The 19,952-nt window shown below is 41.6% G+C and overlaps 1 protein-coding gene across 5 annotated transcripts; it reads left to right on the forward strand.

Annotated features, from left to right (window-relative positions):
* Positions 1-115: 115 nt before the first annotated feature.
* On the forward strand, positions 116-19,004 carry LOC103188768 (inter-alpha-trypsin inhibitor heavy chain H3). 5 transcript variants are annotated; one of them, XM_042339766.1, is made up of 22 exons: positions 116-219; positions 1,589-1,618; positions 2,045-2,211; positions 3,233-3,337; positions 3,932-4,094; positions 5,121-5,231; positions 5,748-5,876; positions 6,032-6,148; positions 7,120-7,288; positions 7,872-7,997; positions 8,176-8,357; positions 9,354-9,539; positions 9,816-9,955; positions 10,340-10,500; positions 10,672-10,725; positions 13,225-13,248; positions 14,056-14,079; positions 14,598-14,711; positions 16,316-16,517; positions 17,844-18,016; positions 18,479-18,590; positions 18,699-19,004. In XM_042339766.1, the coding sequence occupies exons 1-22, from the start codon at positions 130-132 to the stop codon at positions 18,850-18,852; spliced, it is 2,733 nt and encodes a 910-aa protein (XP_042195700.1). In that variant the 5' UTR covers positions 116-129; the 3' UTR covers positions 18,853-19,004. The 5 variants fall into 5 exon arrangements, with proteins under 5 accessions (XP_042195700.1, XP_042195701.1, XP_042195702.1 ...); XM_042339767.1 differs by having other exon boundaries at positions 14,059-14,079; XM_042339768.1 differs by having other exon boundaries at positions 13,228-13,248.
* Positions 19,005-19,952: the final 948 nt, after the last annotated feature.

The raw sequence follows: 19,952 nt of genomic DNA on the forward strand, positions 1-19,952 counted from the left end.
TTTTAAAATTTGCTGAAACCGTGGATCAATGGTTAGATCAATATTTTGCGAAACTAGAACTATTACTCAACAGTGCTGGATTATAAACTGGTTCCTGAAGCAGAACTTCACAGCCTCACAGTTCCCACCATGAAAGCAATTCTGCCCTGGGTTTTGCTGACTTCTATTCCAGCCTTAATATCTGCTGATTTCATCATAGCAGATTTAAAGCACCAAAAGGTAAAGCGCTATTCATTTCCAATTTTTTAGTGATTTTTCAATTAACTAAATTATCTTTTAAACTTATTTTTCAATTTGAGCAGAGTAAATCCACAGTCCATTCAGCAAATGCCCAGAGCCCATGGAGAAGGACGTTAAAGATACTAGCCAAATTTATCTGAAGATATTTTGAGTTAGATAATTAGTCCGAAAGATAATTAAGTACAAATTGAAAAGTTAAAGTGTACAAATTTATCACATCTCTGCTGTTTTTCTATTAGGAATTAGATTGCGTGTTTTGGGCTAAACTGCAGGGATTTCTGCCTTGATGATTCATCAGTTTTGTTTGTATATCTTAAGATATTTCTTACTCTGTTGCCTAACTGATAAATGTTCCAGTTTCCTTCAGTCTTCAATAAGAAACAGACAGGTGATTGAAGCCTGAACTACAGTTATATTGCTTCTTTATTTTGAACTTGATACGTTCTCTGAGCTGGGTACTGACCATTGGGCTCATGTGCTGCAGAATGTGACCTAGAAAATAGTACCTGAAATGACAAGCCTTCAGTCTACATTCACTGCTATTTTCTTGCTGTTTTAAAAATAATAATAATAATAATCCTTGCATTTGATATAGCACTTTTAATGTCTTCAAGATGTCTCAAAAAAATCATAGAAATGCAGCCAAGAAGGAGGTGTTTGGCACAGATTCCCAGAGTGAGCTGTCCATTCAGACACACTGCATTGGCTCCCCTTCAAGTTGCTATCTTTCATGTACCTTTCTACATCCCCTCAATACTCCCTCTGCCACTTTCCTTGGCGGGGGATTCTACAAGTGAAAAAGGTTCTCCTAAACACTCTTTTCACTCTTTTTGTGTCTATCTTATATCTGTGTCCCCATATCACCAAATTCCCCACCAGTGGAAACAGCTTCTCTCTATTTACCACTCATCATTGTATTTACCTCCATCAGATCCCCACTCAACCTTCTCTGCTCCAATTAAACAGACCCAAATTCTCCGATCTCCTCATTATCACAGCCCCTCATTCAGGGGAATCATTTCCTAAAATTGTATGTCCAATTCAACTTTTTCTAATTTTTCCCCCAAATAACATATGTCTCTGCTCCTGGTCCTTCCCTCCTCTTGCTGGCGTCCAGTTCTACAGGCACCTGTTTACCTCTTTTTTATTAATGAGTTGGATTATTGAGCTCTGCTGCCTGTATCTGCCCATTGCAGTACAGTTACCAATGCGAACCTGAAGTCCATCAGTCAGGTCTTTGTTAGAAATTGATTTATTTTGTGCACTGTCTAATTATACAGCACAATCTTATCAACATTATGAATAACTGTATGAATAACTGATGTTCTTTTTCCCTTGTTGGAAATAGAAAAGAAGCGTCGATGGGCACCCCACTAAAGTAGGTCTAATTCCTGATATTGCTGCTCTGTAATGGTTCTGTGTAGTGTAACTGACTTTAACCTAAGTTGTGCCACAGATTCGAAAAAACGTTGCAATTTTGATGATGTAACTGTTCAGTTTGGATATTTCTAATTTCAACAATAAGCAGAATGTCTCTGTGTTTGTTCAGTCTGTACTGGAACTGAAAATAACCCCCACTTAATATCAATTTACTATATGTATTTACATCGGACTTCTCTGGACATTATTAAGTGTTAAATATAATTTCTTGCACATAAAAACATAATCCTTGCATCCGATATAGCACCTTATCACATCGATGAAATGTTTCAAAGTGCTTTGCAGGATTTACTGTTGAATATAGTGAATGATTTTTTGGCGAATACTGGCATACATTAGTGTTCATATTATCTTTATTTTTCAGCAAGTGAAGGAGCTTGAAATTTACAGTTTTAAGGTTGATTGCAAAATTACATCTCGATTCGCTCGCAATGTGGTGACCAGTCGGGTAGTGAACCGAGCGAATGAGTCCAAAGAAGCTTTGTTTGATGTACAGCTGCCCAAAACAGCCTTCATTGCCAACTTCAGCATGTGTGTATTTGCTCTGTTACTTGAGATAATTTGTGTGTAAATAGAACAGTGAACTTTGTGACAAACTCCCTGACTAATCACAAGATTGGTTTGAACGAAAAACATCCTACGGCTCATCTGATCTCAGCCATAACCTTCAATCCTCTCATAACAGCATCAAGCTGCCTTGGAAGCACTCCGGGACACTACCCCACTTGACAGGCTATATTAATGCAAGTTGTTGCTTAAATGAGTCCAGTGTCCTGGCCTCAACCGCTCTTGTTGGCAGCCTGTTCCAGTTGTTAATTAACCTCTGAGTAAAGAAAAACTTCCTGGTATCTGACCAGAAATTGCTTTACAACTTTAAACCTGTGACTTCTTGTCCTACTGTTTCGATGCATTCTAAAGTATTCTGAGTTTACTTTTTCAATCCCATTTAACATTGTACAGTATTTTCTTGACCACTAACAGCGGTGTCCAACCACGAGGTGGCGCTGTCTCACATGATCAACGAGTGAAGAGGCTGGAGCTGTAGAACTGGGTCTTATTGAGTCAAATCAGATTTCATGCCACTGGAAATAAATATATAAAACTTAATGTTAAGCCTGAGGTAAATATTGCTCATGACTATTGCTTTATTAAGCAAATGCAGAACACCGCCTAGTACTGATCGATTGATTTGTCTATAGGGTCCTCGCTGAGTCAGCGATTCTCAAGCTTGAAGAGCCCCATCTTATCTAATTGCTGCTCATTCCTCCAACACTTGGGATCATCCTCTAAACTGCCTTCAGGCCATTTAATCCACATTCTGCTGACAAATGTGAAAGTCGTCCTGATTGGACCAACTCAGATTTTTTGTTTGGTTCAAAGTTTCCTTTGAGGATAATACAAAATGCCATTTGTAGCACATTTCACGTTGGGAGGATGTCCCAAGGCGCTGGACGATAAAGGAGGAAATGAGAGATGAACCAGCAAGAGACAGACTGGGGCTGAGAACAATGAATCGGGGATACTGTATACTAATTCTGTGTTCTAATGCTAGGATTATAGATGGGGTGGTTTACGTTGGAGTTGTGAAGGAGAAAGAAGTGGCTAAGCAGCAGTACCAGCAAGCAGTCGCACGAGGGCAGACAGCAGGTCTTGTGAAGTAAGGATCAAAGGGCTTCTTTTCAATCTTCCTCAGTCATTTTGCCTCCTTTCCCCACAAAGACAAGCCTCATGAAGGGATGGGACACAACCTAAATCAGGTCACTGATTCCCAGAATGTACTTCTCTCCAGATATTTACCAGTTATAGAATCTTTCCCACAATATTAATGTATGTCTGAACAATTTGATTACATGGGAGAAGGTGTGACATCTCATTTTAATGGACAAAACTGACTTTTTGGATAAAGCGATCTCAGTGTAGTCTTGCATGTTAACTCACCACTACAAATGTCTAATTCTGTCTTGATAGGAATTCTCTCAGAAAACTATTTATATGGGAGTTGTTTGTATCAATTTTTGATGAATTAATCATTTAACTGCCATTGAATGTTCATTGAATGTTCCAAAGACATTCGAGCTTCCTAAAGCATTTATTCTCAAGTAAAAGCTTTTTTTAGTAAAGCAACATTTTAACCTGTGTATGGTTTAAGATATATGCTTCACATTTTTCATGAATGATTTAGGTTAGTTAATTACAGACGGGGGCTATTTTACATTTTAAAAAATCTGTTTTATATTCTTCGTGTCCAAAGAGTAACTGGAAGGAAAATGGAAAAGTTTAAAGTTTCAGTAAATATCGCAGCAGCTAAAAAAGTAACATTTGAGCTGGTTTATGAAGAATTACTCAAGCGTAAACTGGGGAAATACGAGATGGTGATCAGAGTAAAGCCTGAACAGCTTGTCCAGCATTTCCAGGTATGTAGCAGGGATGGGAGCTAGCCACTGTGGCACTTGTCCAACCAGGGCCCACTGACTCCTCATGAAGTGCACCTACACAACAACAACAATATCAACAACATGTCCTTGAAATGTGCAGCGCTTGTGGAAATGGTTGTGAAAAAGCTAATATTATTCAGGGTTTATACATAGGGACATAGAGTACAAATGTAAAGGAATAATAATAATCCTTGCATTTGATATAGTGCCTTATCACGTCTTCTAGATGTCTCAAAGCGCTTCACAGAATAGACTGTAAAGTGAATTGACTGTATATTTGTGGGTGAAACACTGCAGCCAATTGCACACAGCAGCATCCCACAAACAGTCGTGGATTGAAAATAACCAATTTATTATTGTTTTTGTTTTTGGAGGGATTATTATTAGGTGTGTGGAGTCAGGAAACTTGCCCAAGATTTTCCTCTGCCTGGAATTGAACTCAGGTGTCTCGCTTGCAAAGCGAATGCTCTAACCACTGAGCCACAGGATGCCACAATCCCAGGGATGAGGGGCATTAGTTCTAAAGAGGGTGAATTAGTTGGGTCTGTTTTTCATTGGCGTAAAGAAGATTGTGAGGCTACCTGATAGAAATGTATATCATTCTGAGGGGTTTTGATGCTAAGTAATGGGAAGCTATTGTCATTGGTAGGTTTGTCAGTGAGTAGGGGCCACAGTTATAAGACAATAAAGTTTAGGAGATTTTTTTCACTCAGAATAGTTGGGATGAGGAATGCTAGAGGCAGAGTGTGTTCTGGGTTTCAGAGGGAAGTCAACATGTATATGAATGTTAGCGGCTTGAAGGCCTATGGCAACATGGCAAGAGCAGAGGGAGTGAAAGAACAGCTTCCTCTCAGACTGGGTGCAGAATTGATCGGCCAAAGGCCTGCTTCTGTGCTATGAATTTCTATAATTGTAAAAAATATTTTATTTCCTCTGTGCCTATTTTCAAATGTTTAACAAACATGTTAACACTAATTACATTCCATCACATTTCAACCTCTCCAGATTGATGTCCATCTGTTTGAACCACAAGGCATTGCCTTTTTGGATGTTAATGCAACATTTTTAACAAATGATTTAATGCCAATTGTGAAAAAGACTCTAACAGGAAAAAAGGTACATTATTAATAATAATAATAATCTGCATCCTTGCATTTTGTATAGTGCCTTTCATGTTGGGAGGATGTCCCAAAACTCTTCACAGAATTTACTATGAAGTAGAGTGATTGTGTATTTGTAGACAAACATAACAGCCAATTGCACAAACAATGATCTGCAAACAGCCATGATTTGAATGACCAATCTTATTTGGGGTATTTTTGGCCAAGATACTGGGAGAAATCTCTTCTCAAATAGTGCCATAGCACCTTTAACATCCATCTAAACGGGACCTCACTTTAATGTCTCATTCAAAGGACAGCACCTCCGACAATGCAACACCACCACAGCATTACATTGGAGTGCCAGCTTAAACTATGTGAGTTCAAGTCCCAATGTGGGGCTCAAACCCACAACCTTCTGGCTCAGAGGCATGAGTGCTGCTAACTGAGTCAGGCTTGACAGACTGTTGTATACTTTGAGGTTTACACATGTGGATATGACAATCTTACCGTGAATTGCTGTGTGATTCAGGCTCACATTTCCTTCACACCAACACTGGATCAGCAGAGTGCCTGTACCAGTTGCCAGAACACTGGCTTGGATGGAGATTTTATTATGACTTATGATGTGGACCGAGACCTGTCGGCTGGGAACATAGCGGTAGGCAACTACAACAACAACAACAAGATTACATTTGTATCATGCCTTTCAAGTCGGGAGTACGTCCCAAGGCGCTGGGACGTTTAGCTAATTCATTATTACGTTTTGAGTGAAAAGCTGTTAGCATTCATTATTTTAACACTTCTTTTTTCCAGATAGTGAATGGATATTTTGTTCATCATTTTGGACCTGCAAATCTACCTAGAGTTCCTAAAAATGTTGTCTTTGTGATTGACCAGAGTGGCTCCATGATGTTTACAAAAATGTTCCAGGTAAGGAAGCTGATTATGGGAAGGTTGGTTTAGTTCCTCAACGTCTCCTTGATCTCATTGTTTGTCCAAAAGAATGCTCATTTGGGTTGAAGATATTCCCATGAAATGCCAGGAGAAAACGGTCAGTTCTGTATAATCCAAATACAGTCGCTTGTTAACCAGCTGTTTGGCTCTTCAGTGCAGCCAACAGCCAACAGCTGGCGCCATCCCAGCTGGACAAGTATTGAGCCTCACAGTTTCTGTTAGTTTGACCAAAACTGCAGATAATAATAATAATAATAATAATAATCCTTGCATTTGATATAGCGCTTTTCACGTCAGGAGGACGTCCCAAAGCCTTACAGAACACACTGTAAAGTGAATTGACTGTATATTTGTGGGCGAACGCGGCAGCCAATTGCGCACAGCAATGTCCCACAAACAGTCGTAGATTGAAAATGACCAATTTAATTATTGTTTTTGGTTTTGGAGGGATTATTATTAGGCTCTGTGTGGAGTAAGGAAACTTGCCCAAGGTTTCGCCCTGCCTGGAATTGAACTCAGGTCTCTCACTTGCAAAGCGAGTGCTCTAACCACTGAGCTACAGGACTCCACAAAGATAAGAGACAAAGCAAACTATTACCCTGTATCCTCCACCTGAGCAACTCCACACCCACCACTGAAGCTGGTCTATATCTATTATTGGAGCCCTGTCTGCACCAGTGCAGCTCAGTGTGCAAGACTGCTGTTAACATTGCAACACTTTCTGCCACCATTACATCGCCAAGTTCCACCAATGCTGCTTCGCACTGATCATTAGAAGATGCCTGATATCAGCCTCTTCCTCCAGTTTGTTCCTCCTCACAACGACTGTCAACCCTGTTGTAATGTGTCACTATGTTCTGTGTATTCGTAATGTGTGTCTGTGTGGATATGAAACTGCATTTTTTTATTTGGTCATGTATTGTTTTTCGGTGTTTTGTTTCTTACAGACTAAGGAGGCACTTCACAAAATTTTAGATGATTTAAATACGGAGGATAATTTTGCATTCATTTCATTTTCTTCGAGTTTTAGAAAATGGAAGAATTCCTTAATCAGAGCAACTACAGCGAACGTGGTTGAAGCTCATAAATATGTTAGTGAGCTTCACGCCGGTGGAGGTAAAGCAACTCTTCATTACCGTTTTTAAACAAAAACAGAAACTTTATTATAGTATAATTTTAAAATTAAAAAACGAATGATGAGCTTTAGAAGTAAGACAAGGGCTTGAGAAAACAACAACTTGCATTTATAATGGGTCCTTCAAATGGGTAGCATCTCGGAGAGTTTAACAGCGGCAGCTCAGCCAACAGAAAAGAGCAAATTACCTGCTTTTTTATCGTATTTTAAATCATGTTGAATTCTCTCAAAATGTTTTACAATAATGACTGTCAAGTATTGTGATTATTTTTGTTGCTGGTTTTGCACCGGCAACATCTCACAAATAGTTGATTAATCTTGGGGATTGTTGGTTAATACACGTGGTGAAACTCGCTTCTCTCTTTCAATTGTGAACTGGGATTTGACAGTGTGTGGTGTGGGTGTTTGGTGTGGGTGGCAGTGTGTGGTGTGGACAGTGTCAGCGAACTCTCCCCACACCCCCTCCAGTTCCTGCTTATTCTTAAACTTAAATTGAAAGCTTGAAAAGTCAGCTAAGAGTTGATTTTTTTTGTCCGTAATGAGAGAATTTTTCTTTTGTTTCAGGAACGAACATAAATGACCCTCTGTTGGAAGCAGCAAAACTTCTGGATGACGCTCACAATCTGGGGCAGGTACCCGAGAGAAGCGTCTCCATGATCATTCTGCTGACTGATGGCGACCCCAATTCGGGTGAGCAAAGCTCAATGTCATTCTGCGGTACCGTATGTCCTTTCACTCTTGGAAAAACTCCATCCCTCCACTCACTGAGCACTCACCCTAATACATAGGAAATAACGTGCTCTGATCAACGGGAAATAGGCATTTTTATTAAATGAATAGTTCTAATTTTTTTATTATTTTATTGCAGGAGAATCCAATCCCACCAAGATCCAATCCAATGTTAAATATGCCATCAATAACAAGTACAACTTGTACTGTCTGGGATTTGGTTACGATGTTAAATACAGTTTTCTCGAAAAAATGTCCATAGAAAATAGCGGCATAGCTCGACGGATTTACGAGGATTCCGATGCAGCTTTGCAACTGCAGGTAATGTGAGGCGTCAGTGTCTGTATGTGAGGGTAATATATTCAATACTATAACTGCAAGTACGGTAATGCCGTGATATAATTTATTCATTTGCTTCTTTCAAACTTGTGTTCGAATGCGGACTAGGGAATTTAAATGCAAATGTTCTGTAATATGGCAAATGCAAAACCAAATGATTCATCTTTTTCGTCGCATTTGAATGTAAATTCAAATGTGTTGTCTCCAAATGCAAATGTACTGGAAGCCCATGTGGCATTTTATTATAATATTATTGATACGTTTGGTCAACTTCAACTGTTTCAGACATTTAGATCCAGTATAAATGTGGTAACTTTTGTCTCGAGCACATTTAATCCTAAAATGCATTTGGACCAAAGTCTGGTTCCTTTCAAGATATTGATATTAAATGTTGATGCTTACCAAATGAATGAATCTGTATGAATAGCCCAATGATAATCTCCCGGTTTATTTTATAACATAAAATGCCATGTGCGCCCTGGCCAGTCATCCTATCCTGTGTACAATGCAATACGTTTATCTACAAACATCTATCTCCATCGAGGTTCCCTTCGAGAGGGTGTCCCCGATGTAGATTCGTACAGAAACGAGGGAAAAGAAGGCGATCGATCATCATGTTGGAAATAGGAAAGAAGAAGTTATCAAGTTGAAACAACTTGTGTATTTCTTCAAACAGTGACGAGTTAGTATTAAGAGTATTATACGCTGCTCCACTGCGGTGCGTTAGTACATTGCGACATGAAAGGCGCTAACGTCAATGTGGATTATATTGTACTGTAAGACGAGACTGATCATAGAATAGCAACATCACTCACAGAGAGAATTTAATCCACAACTGGAACTTTTACCATTTTTTGCAATTTCAGATTTGTGCCTTTTTTTTGTTGCTAAATATTTAAATTCCTTAACTCTGTTCATTCTAATCAATTTGTCAGTAATAGTAAGATAATGACTTTTTTCATCTCTTTTTTTAAACAGGGCTTTTATAATGAGGTGGCAAACCCACTGCTTTTGAACGTTGAATTACAATACTCGCAGAATGCTGTGTCAGATGTGACCCGGAGCACATTTAAACAGTATTACGATGGCTCGGAGATTGTGGTGGCTGGAAGGATTGCAGACAATGATCTAGATATGTTCGTTGCTGATATTAGAGCACAGGACGTATGTTTACATTACTAAATTCGGTTACTAGTTGCTAGTTATCAAATACAACTCATGTTGACAGTATGTTATTACCTAAATTGTCAGGTTGAACATAAGGTTCAGTTGTGTTGTGTTCTGTACAATACAGTGGAAATATGGTCCAATAATTCAGTCTTAACAATTACTGCAAACTGAGTGAAATGGGGTGGGCTGTGCCAGTAAAGGTGTCGCTTGTGCAGAGATGTCTACAGTTGCTGTACAGAGAGCCACACTCACTGCTTGATTCCCTAACAGGCCAACAGTAACATCACGATGACTTATGAGGTCAGTATGTCGGAGGTTGATAATATTACGCAGCAGCAACAATATATTTTTGGAGACTTCACCGAACGCATGTGGGCTTATCTGACCATCCAACAACTGTTACAGCAACGGTAAACTCATGGCTCTTGGCTTTGAAATCTAAAGTAGATTATCTTAATAATAGTGGCAATAACATTTATCTTTTTGTTGTTAACCGTACCGTGTATCAGCTGCTATTCTCACAGTCACAGCACGACCCCCCCCCACCACCACACAGCACACAATCATTCTATCCCGCACAGTAGTTGTGGATCTCAGGCCAATGCTCATCCTTATGTAACTGAGAGCCGTTGACTGTTCTCACCTGTACTGACTGCTCAGAATCTCTGTTTGCATTTCTTTCACCACAGATGTTAGTCTGAACTTGTGTACAATCTAAACAGTTGCAAATAATCACATTAAATCTGCGGTGCTTGTTTGGTGTAACACTAATTCAGCTGATTTGCCACATTTAGGATTTCAGTTGGTTCTGAGGAGAAGAAACTTCTGACAGACAGAGCGCGAGAACTTGCCTTGAAGTATAATTTTGTAACTCCACTGACGTCAATGATTGTGACAAAACCAGAGGAACAGATGGATCAGGGAGAGTTTTTGGCAGAGAAACCAGTAGAAGGAGGTATAATAATAATAATAATGTCTCAATAATAATAATAATCCTTGCATTTGATATAGCATTTAAAATGAAAAAAAATCTTTCAAAGTGTAAACCGGATAATTTTATGATAATGTGTGAGCAGAGGCACGAGTCTGTTAGATGTTTAAAGAGACTTGTTGGGATATTTTTCAGACCGCCCCCATCAAGCACAAAAGTATCACTCTCCAAGTCATTCAAGGATATCAGGTAACTTCATTTTATTCATTTTTATTATGTTGAGTGATGTTGTGGAGAGATAACTCTTCATTCCGGTAGATCCCACCCTCAACACCGATATCAATTAGTCTAAGGAGAAAATATATACTTTAGCAGATGTTTTCCTCCAGATCCGTGGTCTTTTGTTAGTGTATCTCATAACAATGTTTACCAGTAATTCTACATAAAACGTAACCACTCATTTTTAAAAAAATGTAATGTGTTCAATTATTTTTCCATGTTCTCCGTGCTGGCATTTATATAGCGCTCTGGGATGCTACCTTGCGTGAGGGGCACTGTACAAATGCAGGTGGTTGTTGTTGTTGTTGTCTATCCTTTGCTCCACCTGGTCTGGCCTTCTTTTGTTGGCCACTGTGGCCTCCGGTTCTCTGCCCAAGTGGCCATTGTTCATGTCTGAGCCTCAGCAGTGAGTGTGGGCAGTCACTGGACTGTAGAGGGTGTCACACATTTGCATACAAAGTAGAGGATTCTGTAGAGGGACCAGGAACAGGAATTCTGGCTTATTTGACCCTTCCCAACCCTGGGACCAACCAAGCCTTGAGACCAGCAAATGTAGCACGAATCAGGATTTGAACCAGTGAACTGTTAGTGTGGACATTACAGGTCTATCCACAATGCCATCAGAATTACCCCAAGTTAGAATATTGGTGTGTGACTTTAGCAGTTAGATTAAAGGATTATATAATTTGTCATCAATAATAGGTTTATACCTATTCAAATGCAAGGACTATATTATTATTACCTGACTTGGGCCAATAGAAAAGTATGGCCGCACTTTCCCCGCCGAATCCGCCAATCACCATCCTCTGCTTCAAGCCCGCTATAAATAGTTTGTGGCCCGCCGGCCGCCCGGCTGTTTACCCAACGTCATTATGGGTAGGGCAGCTCAGGACATGCATTCGTGGGGCGGCGCAAGCGGCAAATGGCTTCACTCACAAGCTCCGCTGTTGTGATTGTCTGTGTGTGTGTGTGTTTGTGAGTGTGTATCTGTGTGTGCGTGTGTGTGTGTGTGTATGTGTGTACATGTGTGTGTCTGTGTGTGTGAGTGTGTGTCTCTGTGGGTGTGTGAGAGTGTCTGTCTGTGTGCGTGTGATGACACCCAACTCTATCTTTCTGCCTCCATCCTCAACTCCAGGACCACTGCTGTCCTGACAGACAGTCTGTCTGCCCCCACCATCAGCCCCAGACCCACTGCTGTCCTGACAGACTGTCTGTCGGACATCAAGTCCTGGATGAGGGCAAATTTCCTACAGTTGAATGTGAACAAATGTGAGGCCTTCCTGATTGGCTCACGCCAGCGCCTCAGCACCTCAGGCTCTGGCAGCATCAACCTCCATGGTTGCAAACTACAACTCACCAGCCAGTCAGGAACCTCGGTGTCTTGTTCGACCCTGAACTGTCTTTTATTTCCCGCATGCAAGCCATGACCCGCTCTGCCTTCCCTCACCTCCGTAACATCGCCCGACTCCGCCACTACCTCACCCCTCAGGCCACTGAAACTCTTGTTCATGCCTTCATCACCTCCAGGCTTGACTATGCAAACGCCCTGCTCGTCGGCCTTCCCAACTCCTCCCTCCACACCCTGCAGGTAATCCAGAACTTTGCAGCCCGTGTCCTCTCCCGCACCAAACTCCGTGACCCCATCTCCCCCACTCTCGCCCAACTCATTGGCTCCCTAACCTTCAGAGGATCCAGGTCAAAATCCTGGTCCTCACCTACAAAGCCCTCCATGACCTCGTCCCACCCTACCTCTGCACCTCCTAACCCCCTACCAACCCGCCCGCTCCTTCCGCTCAGCCGGCTCTGGCTGCTCCACGTCCCCCGACCCACCCGACCCACCATTGGGGGAAGAGCCTTCAGCCATTCTGCCCCCAACCTCTGGAACTCCATTCCCCAATCACTCTGCCTCGTACCCTCCTTAGCCTCCTTCAAGTCCCGCCTCAAAACTCTCCTCTTTGACCATGCCATTGGTCACCCCCCTTCCCCTCCCCTCCCTTCTTCCCCCTGACCCCAGCTCGGGTCTGAAATGCTGTACTCTGTCCAGCGCCTTGGGACGTCCTCCCAACGTGAAAGGCGCTATACAAATGTAATCTTTTTGTGGTTGTGTGAGTATGTGTGAGTGAGTGTCTGTCTGTGTGTGTGAGTGTCTGTGTGTGTGAGTGTCTCTGTGTGTGACTCTGAGTGTGTGTGTCTGTCTGTGTGTGAGTGTCTGTGTGTATGAGTGTCTGTGTGTGTGTCTGTGTGTCTCTGTGTGTGTGAGTGTCTCTGTGTGTGTCAGTGTGTGTCAGTGTCTGTGTGTCTCTCTGTGTGAGTGTCTTTGTGTGTTTCTGTGTGTGTGTCTGAGAATGTCTTTGTGTCTCTCTGTGTGAGAATGTCTTTGTGTGTCTGTGTGTGTGGGTGTGTCTGTGTGTGTGTGAGAGTGTCTATGAGTGTGTGTGCGTGTGATGACATTGTATCATTTGTCTTCAGCAGGTTCATACCATTCGACCAGCGGTAAGTCATCTTTTTGGTCCACACTGGAGTTTCTCCAGCTTTATAGGAGAAGCACAGTAACATGGGCAGGCTGTGTGAGTGTCTGTGTGTGTGTGTGTGTGAGAGAGAGTGTCTGTGTGTGTGTGAGAGAGAGAGAGTGTCTCTGTGTGTGTGTGTGAGAGAGAGAGTGTCTGTGTGTGTGTGAGAGAGAGTGTCTCTGTGTGTGTGTGTGAGAGAGTGTCTCTGTGTGTGTGTGTGAGAGAGAGTGTCTGTGTGTGTGTGTGTGAGAGAGAGTGACTGTGTGTGTGTGTGTGAGAGAGAGTGTCTGTGTGTGTGTGAGAGTGTCTGTCTGTGTGAGTGTCTGAGTGTGTGTGAGAGAGTGTCTTTGTGAGTGTATGTGTGTGAGTGTCTTTGTGAGTGTGTCTGTGTGTGTGAGTATCTGTGTGAGAGTGTCTCTCTGTGTGTAAGCGAGTCTGTGTGTGTGTGTGTGAGTGTCTGTGTGGGTGGGTGAGAGTGTCTGTCTGTGAGTGTGTCTGTGTGAGTGTGTCTGTGAGTGTGTGTGTGAGAGTGTCTGTGTGTGTGTATCTTTGTGTGTGTGTGAGTATCTTTGTGTGTGTGTGTGTCTCTGTGTGAGAGTGTCTGTGTGTGTGTGTGAGTGTGTTTGTGTGTGTGAGAGTGTCTGTGTGTGTGTGAGTGTGTTTGTGTGTGTGAGAGTGCGTGTGTGTGTGTGTGTGAGTGTCTTTGTGTGTCTGTGTGTGTGAGTGTGTCTCTCTATGTGTGAGAGTGTCTATGAGTGTGTGAGAGTGTCATTGTATCATTTGTCTTCAGCAGGTTCATACCATTCGACCAGCGGTAAGTCATCTTTTTGGTCCACACTGGGGTTTCTCCATCTTGCTCTTGTTGGATATAGGAGAAGCACAGTAACATGGGCAGGATGTAATGGGAGCGAGGGGAGCTGGGATGATGTTGCGTGGCTGAAAGCTTGCCTACTGATAATTTGGTGGTTTGTGTGGGGGAAATGAAGCAGCCGGGTGTTAGTTGGGGGGAGGTTAGCTTAGCTGCTGTGACTGTAGAGTTTTAGAACTTCACAGACTCAGGTGCAGGAGAGGACATGGGCTGCAGAGTTCTGGATGGTCTACAGCTGAGTAGGGAGGAGCCTGGCATAGTAGGGTTGGATGTGATGAAGATGTGAATGAGGTTCTCAGCAGCTTGGTAGAGAAGAGTAGCAGAGGTGAACAATGTTACTGATTTGCAATGGTGAGCAATGTTACTGATTTGCAAAAAACAGAGTAATTTAACTTACAGTAATCATTTATTTAATTAAAGTTAAATTAAGTTATATTATTTATATTGTTGATGTCTTTTTCAAGTTGACAGCGATCCTCATTTTCTCATTGCAATGAGGCCACCAAATGATGCTGTCTGTTTCAACATCGATGAGAAGCCTGGTGTAATTCTCAACTTGGTCACTGACCCGGTCACAGGTGGGAATCTTAGTCTTTCAGATGCTTAATGAGATCATGGCCCACCCCCACACAGTATTTCAAAGGATTAACTTGGATTTGTAGACAGGTGATTTATATCATAGCATCCCACAAAGGTTTCTGTTTGGGCAAGTCAAACAGGAAACAGTAAAAAACACTAGTTACATCCCTGCAACTCCAGTTTTCTCTCTTTAATACCAATATTGGTTCCAATTGAAATATGAGCAAAACCACACTGCTTGGACAGGAAAGATTCATCTTCAGCTCAGATTGTACATAATAAAAATAAAATAATAATAAAAGGGTCAAATTTAGCACTGGAACAGATGTCGCAGAGCAAGTATACTGAGGGTGAATAGGAGACCATTGCAAAATTCAAAAGGATAATAAATATGGAAATGCTGAAGAAATAAAGATAATTGACTATGTTTAGTGATTCAGAAAGAAGTGTTGTTCTTTTGAAATGGATTTTATCCAGTTAAAACAATTTAAATTATACAAAGCTAGAAATAAACACAGATAACTAACATTATGTTAATTTGAGGACCATTGAATGCCATCTTGAGTGATGTCTTTATTTAACCAAGTTCTAGATCCTCGACTTAACTTTTAAATCCATTCCATTGTCTTGCCACACCCTACCCATCAAAACCCCGTCGCTCCCTGTGTTTAGTGGGCACTCACCTGCTTCACGTGGCCTGACCCACCATCTGAGTTTGGGCTTTCAGCATATCTGCCCCCATTCTCTGAGGAACGCCATCTTGGAATCTCTTCAACTTCCTTCAAAGCCCGCCTCAAGACCTTCTTCGACCACACTTTTGGCCATCTTTCCTCCTCTCACCCCTACCCCTAGACCCTCACCGCCAGTTCGGATACAAACCTTAAACTGCCCAGCATCTTGGGACATCCTCCCGACGTGACAGGCGCTCAATAAATGTCATTTTGTTGTTGATGTTGTTGTACACCTTCCCCGGTAGTGACTGCTCTCCAAAGCTATTACAGAATGTCCTGGAAGTATATCCTCATGAGTAATCAGACCTTCAGTTAGGTATTATACATCAATCATGTCTTTAATTCAGAATAAATAACCTTTGGTTTTGTGATCAAGATTATACTGAAACTTGCTGCCCAAGGCATAAACCATTGCGACCGTTCACAAAGAGCTCCCAGATAGTCTGACTATTGATCAACCTTCTGCATGTTTCAGATTTGTGACAAAATTAAAAATCAAAAACATGCCTTCGGTCACCCTCCTACTCCCATCTTCCCTTCCCTCCACTCCTGATCCCAACTCCCAGCTCGGGTGCAAATCCTTGACTGTCCAGTGTCTTGGAATGTTTTCCCAACATGAATGGCTCTATACAAATGTAATTTCTTGTTGTTGAATTAGACATTTTTTTGAAAGTCATGATATCCCTTATATTTTAGTTGCACAAAGTTGACTCATCCAATAAAACTTAATATTCAGAAGGTGTGTTTAAAGATGTTATCCTAATATTACCCACAACTCTTATTATCAAAAAGGAGGGAGTATTTTCTAGAATAGTCCAGTACTTTAGAATGATCTATTGCTTGATAATATATGCTTTAAAACTTCAATATAGGTTTTGTGGTGAATGGAGAACTGATTGGGGACAAGAAGACAGAAAATAATAAGAAAGTAAACACATACTTTGGAAAGTTTGGGCTTGTGTACAACAAAATGGAACTAAGGATGGAGATCACAACACAGGAAATCAAACTGTTCCATGGTGCGGACATCACAAGATTCCCCTGGTCAGCAACAGCGACCTCAACACACGCTGGGTAATGTTTACAGTCACACCTTCTCATTACAGCACTCCGGTCAACGCTAATTACACTAAACCCCAGCTATAGCTGGACAAATGGGGTGGGGGGGAGATCTGGTCCAGTTAGCTGCAATAATAATAATCCTTGCATTTGATACAACGCCTTACCACATCTTCGAGACGTCTCAAAGTGCTTCACAGAATATAATAATAATAATGTTTGCATTTGTTATAGTGCTTTTCATGTCTTCTAGACGTCTCAAAGCGCTTCACAGAATATACTGTAAAGTTAATTGACTGTATATTTGTGGGTGAAACTGGAATCTCTGGCCAAGTGTAACTACAATCAATGCCTTTAATTGGTTTTATCAGTGCTGGAAAATGCCAGTGAATCCTGTCACCAGCATTGTTATTGTTGGAATCCTGTGAGCAGATAGATGATAGCTTATTCGCAAAATTCAAGAATTACAATAGTGAATAAACTATCTTTTGCTCCCGGGATTCAAACTGTGTCGAAGTGGGTATCCCTGGCCATTGAAGGCCAGCGAGTAGGGTGAGGTGATAGGATAGTGAGTCTATACATGAGCTTGTGAACCCCATCTCAGGGTTGGTACCCGCATCCAGTAACCATGGATTTACTCTATTCCTAATTACAATTAGCTTCAATTGACATAAATATACCTGGGGTCTTTGCATGTCAAACCTGATGTGTACAGTTCCTGCTCAATGTAGCCGTTTAGTATAAAAATATTCTTGGAATTATTCTGAATTCACTCTGTCTAGAGAAGTCATCAGTAAGTATTTATTTAGTGTAGTTTGCCGATTATCTTCCTGAGTATCGTAATGTTTGCTGGGTAACTTCCAGCAGAGTGTCTCTGAATAGTCATCAGGAAAAGGTACCCTGGGTGATTATGTCTTCACTCACAACAAACTCCCCTTGTCCAGCTTCCCAATCTTTGACAGACTCCACTGGTTCCACTTTGAATAAATTGACTTCAGATTTCTCATGCCTTCACACCCTAGAATCTCCCACTTCTCTTCCCATCCCTTCACTCAGCTAACAGGCTTGTGGTGTCCCCCCCCCCCCCCCCCCCACACACACACCTATCCATTGTGGCTGGGCCTTCAGTATATAGTATATGCCCACTTACATCAATCGCTCTACTTCATCCCCTTTATCTTTACATCCAACCTGAAACTCTACCTCTTACCCTTCTCCCTTGTTTGGGTCCAATCCCACCACAATACAGCAATTTGAGGTACCACGCTACTTGAAGAATGCCATATAAGTTGTAATTAATATTTTGAATCTATAATAAATCATCTCCAATATTGTTTCCAGCTTCGCAATCACCATCAATAAGGAAAGAAATCTGATAGTCACAATGGGAGTTGATGTAACATTTGTTATTCTGCTCCATCGGGTCTGGAAGAATCACCCACTACACCAAGACTTCCTGGGCTTTTATACCTTGGACAACCACAGGTTTTCAAGTCAGACCCTTGGATTACTTGGTATGAACAATATTCACTTCATTATCCTCTGCTGCTTTGCAAAATCCAACTTTGCAGGTTTTGTTATCAAATTTGCTGATGGCTACATGGTATGAACACTACAGATATTGTGGGTTCCTTAGCTTAGATACACTCACAGTAACTGAACTTCAAGGTACATATATTCTCTGGGAGTCCCTCACACACTGCACCCTCTTCCTCACTCAATGATTCCATGCTACAGTACAATGAAATTGTCAAACAATATTGTTGCTTTGAGCAGAATGTTCTCCCATTGACTACTTTTTAACTCAATTATACATAAAGTATTAGGAAAATATTCAGAATTGACAGTGTCACAATAGTCATTAGACCTTTATTTATATAATAAATTGCACTTTGCAGTTCCCTGTATATTTAGTTTTCTCATTCTGATGCACTATTCAATCAAACTCAAGCAAGCTCTCCTCACTCCTCATTCAGGTCAATTTTACCACCCAATCGATGCTGAGGTGTTCAACATTCGCCCCGGATTTGATCAAGGCAAAGTGGATGCAACAATGTTTGTAAAAGGTCACAAGCTCACAGTAACCAGGTAGAATGTTTTAATGTTTGATGTGATTTCATTCTTTGTGGTTTCTTGTGTTTTTCCTTTTTAAGCCATTAACTTTTACACATATTTTATTGATGACTTTAATTTTAGGGGGAACCAGAAAGATTACAGACTGGACCCAAAACACGGAACCGATGTCCCATGCTGGTTTGTTCACAATAGCGGAAAAGGATTTATTGATGGAAACCATACCGACTATATTGTTTCCACTCTGTTTGACCCAATTAACATCAAACCAGTCTAACTTGGAAGATGACTAAAAGTCACTTTAGTGACCCCCTATTATGAACAGGAATTAATTTCAGTATTAATAGTAAATTAAACACTCAAAATAGTCTTGGCCCCTTTGATTGTGTATTGGAACGAGACAATGAAAATAAATAAAGGTAATGCATATCTCTGTCTCGTTGGTTACTGTTTATAATGAATGTCTTAAAGTGCATCACAGTGGGTTTGAGGGGTAAACACAGCAGCCAATTTGGACTTAGTAAAGTCCCATTAGAGCAATAATTAATTTAACTGGAATATATTAATGCATTTGATATTGTACCAATAATTTCAAGTGCTTCACAGTTTCTATGAATTGCAGTGACTATGTTTATATGCAAAAGCACAATAATAATAATAATAATCCTTACATTTCATATAGCACTTTTCCCATCAGGAGGATGTCACATTGATTCACAGTATTTACAGTATTTGTAAGTGAACTATGTACCCAATTTGTGACAGCAATGTCCCACAAACAGTGAATGGTTGATTTTATTTAAGGGGATTGTCCGACAAGGCCCAACTCCCAAGAGAAATGGCCTTCTCCTTTTGGATAGATCATAGGATCTTTAAGGTTCGCAGTGAACAGAGCACAGACTGGAGATGAGGTTTAACATTTCACCCAAAGGACATTTCGAGCGATGTCCGATACTGAGGCTTCAGCCCAGACTGTGGGGCTCGAACCCACAATCTCCTGCCCCGGGGACTATAGTCTAACCGCTGAGTCAGGTGCAATGTTCATGAGGCATAAATATAACTCGATTTGGTTTAAATTCTCTTAAATATGGTGTTGCGTTTTCGCATGTATCAGCCACCACATGGCGGCGCTGTGCGTGTGTGTCGGGGCTGCAGTCCCGCTCCCGGGCGGTGGTGGCGCTGTGTGTGTGTGTGTGTGTGTGTGTCGGGGCCGCAGTCCCGCTCCCGGGCGGTGGTGGCGCTGTGTGTGTGTGTGTCGGGGCCGCAGTCCCGCTCCCGGGCGGTGGTGGCGCTGTGTGTGTGTGTGTCGGGGCCGCAGTCCCGCTCCCGGGCGGTGGTGGCGCTGTGTGTGTGTGTCGGGGCCGCAGTCCCGCTCCC

Source organism: Callorhinchus milii, unplaced genomic scaffold (genome assembly GCF_018977255.1).
Source record: "Callorhinchus milii isolate IMCB2004 unplaced genomic scaffold, IMCB_Cmil_1.0 Scaffold12, whole genome shotgun sequence".
In the NCBI taxonomy this organism is placed as follows: domain Eukaryota; kingdom Metazoa; phylum Chordata; class Chondrichthyes; order Chimaeriformes; family Callorhinchidae; genus Callorhinchus; species Callorhinchus milii.

Bases quoted from the DNA above. Each gene is read 5' to 3' on its own strand.
- LOC103188768 (XM_042339766.1), top strand. From the start codon at position 130: ATGAAAGCAATTCTGCCCTGGGTTTTGCTGACTTCTATTCCAGCCTTA. The intron at 3,338-3,931 runs GTAAGGATCAAA...TCGTGTCCAAAG, and splicing joins CAGACAGCAGGTCTTGTGAA to AGTAACTGGAAGGAAAATGG. The intron at 4,095-5,120 runs GTATGTAGCAGG...CAACCTCTCCAG, and splicing joins AGCTTGTCCAGCATTTCCAG to ATTGATGTCCATCTGTTTGA.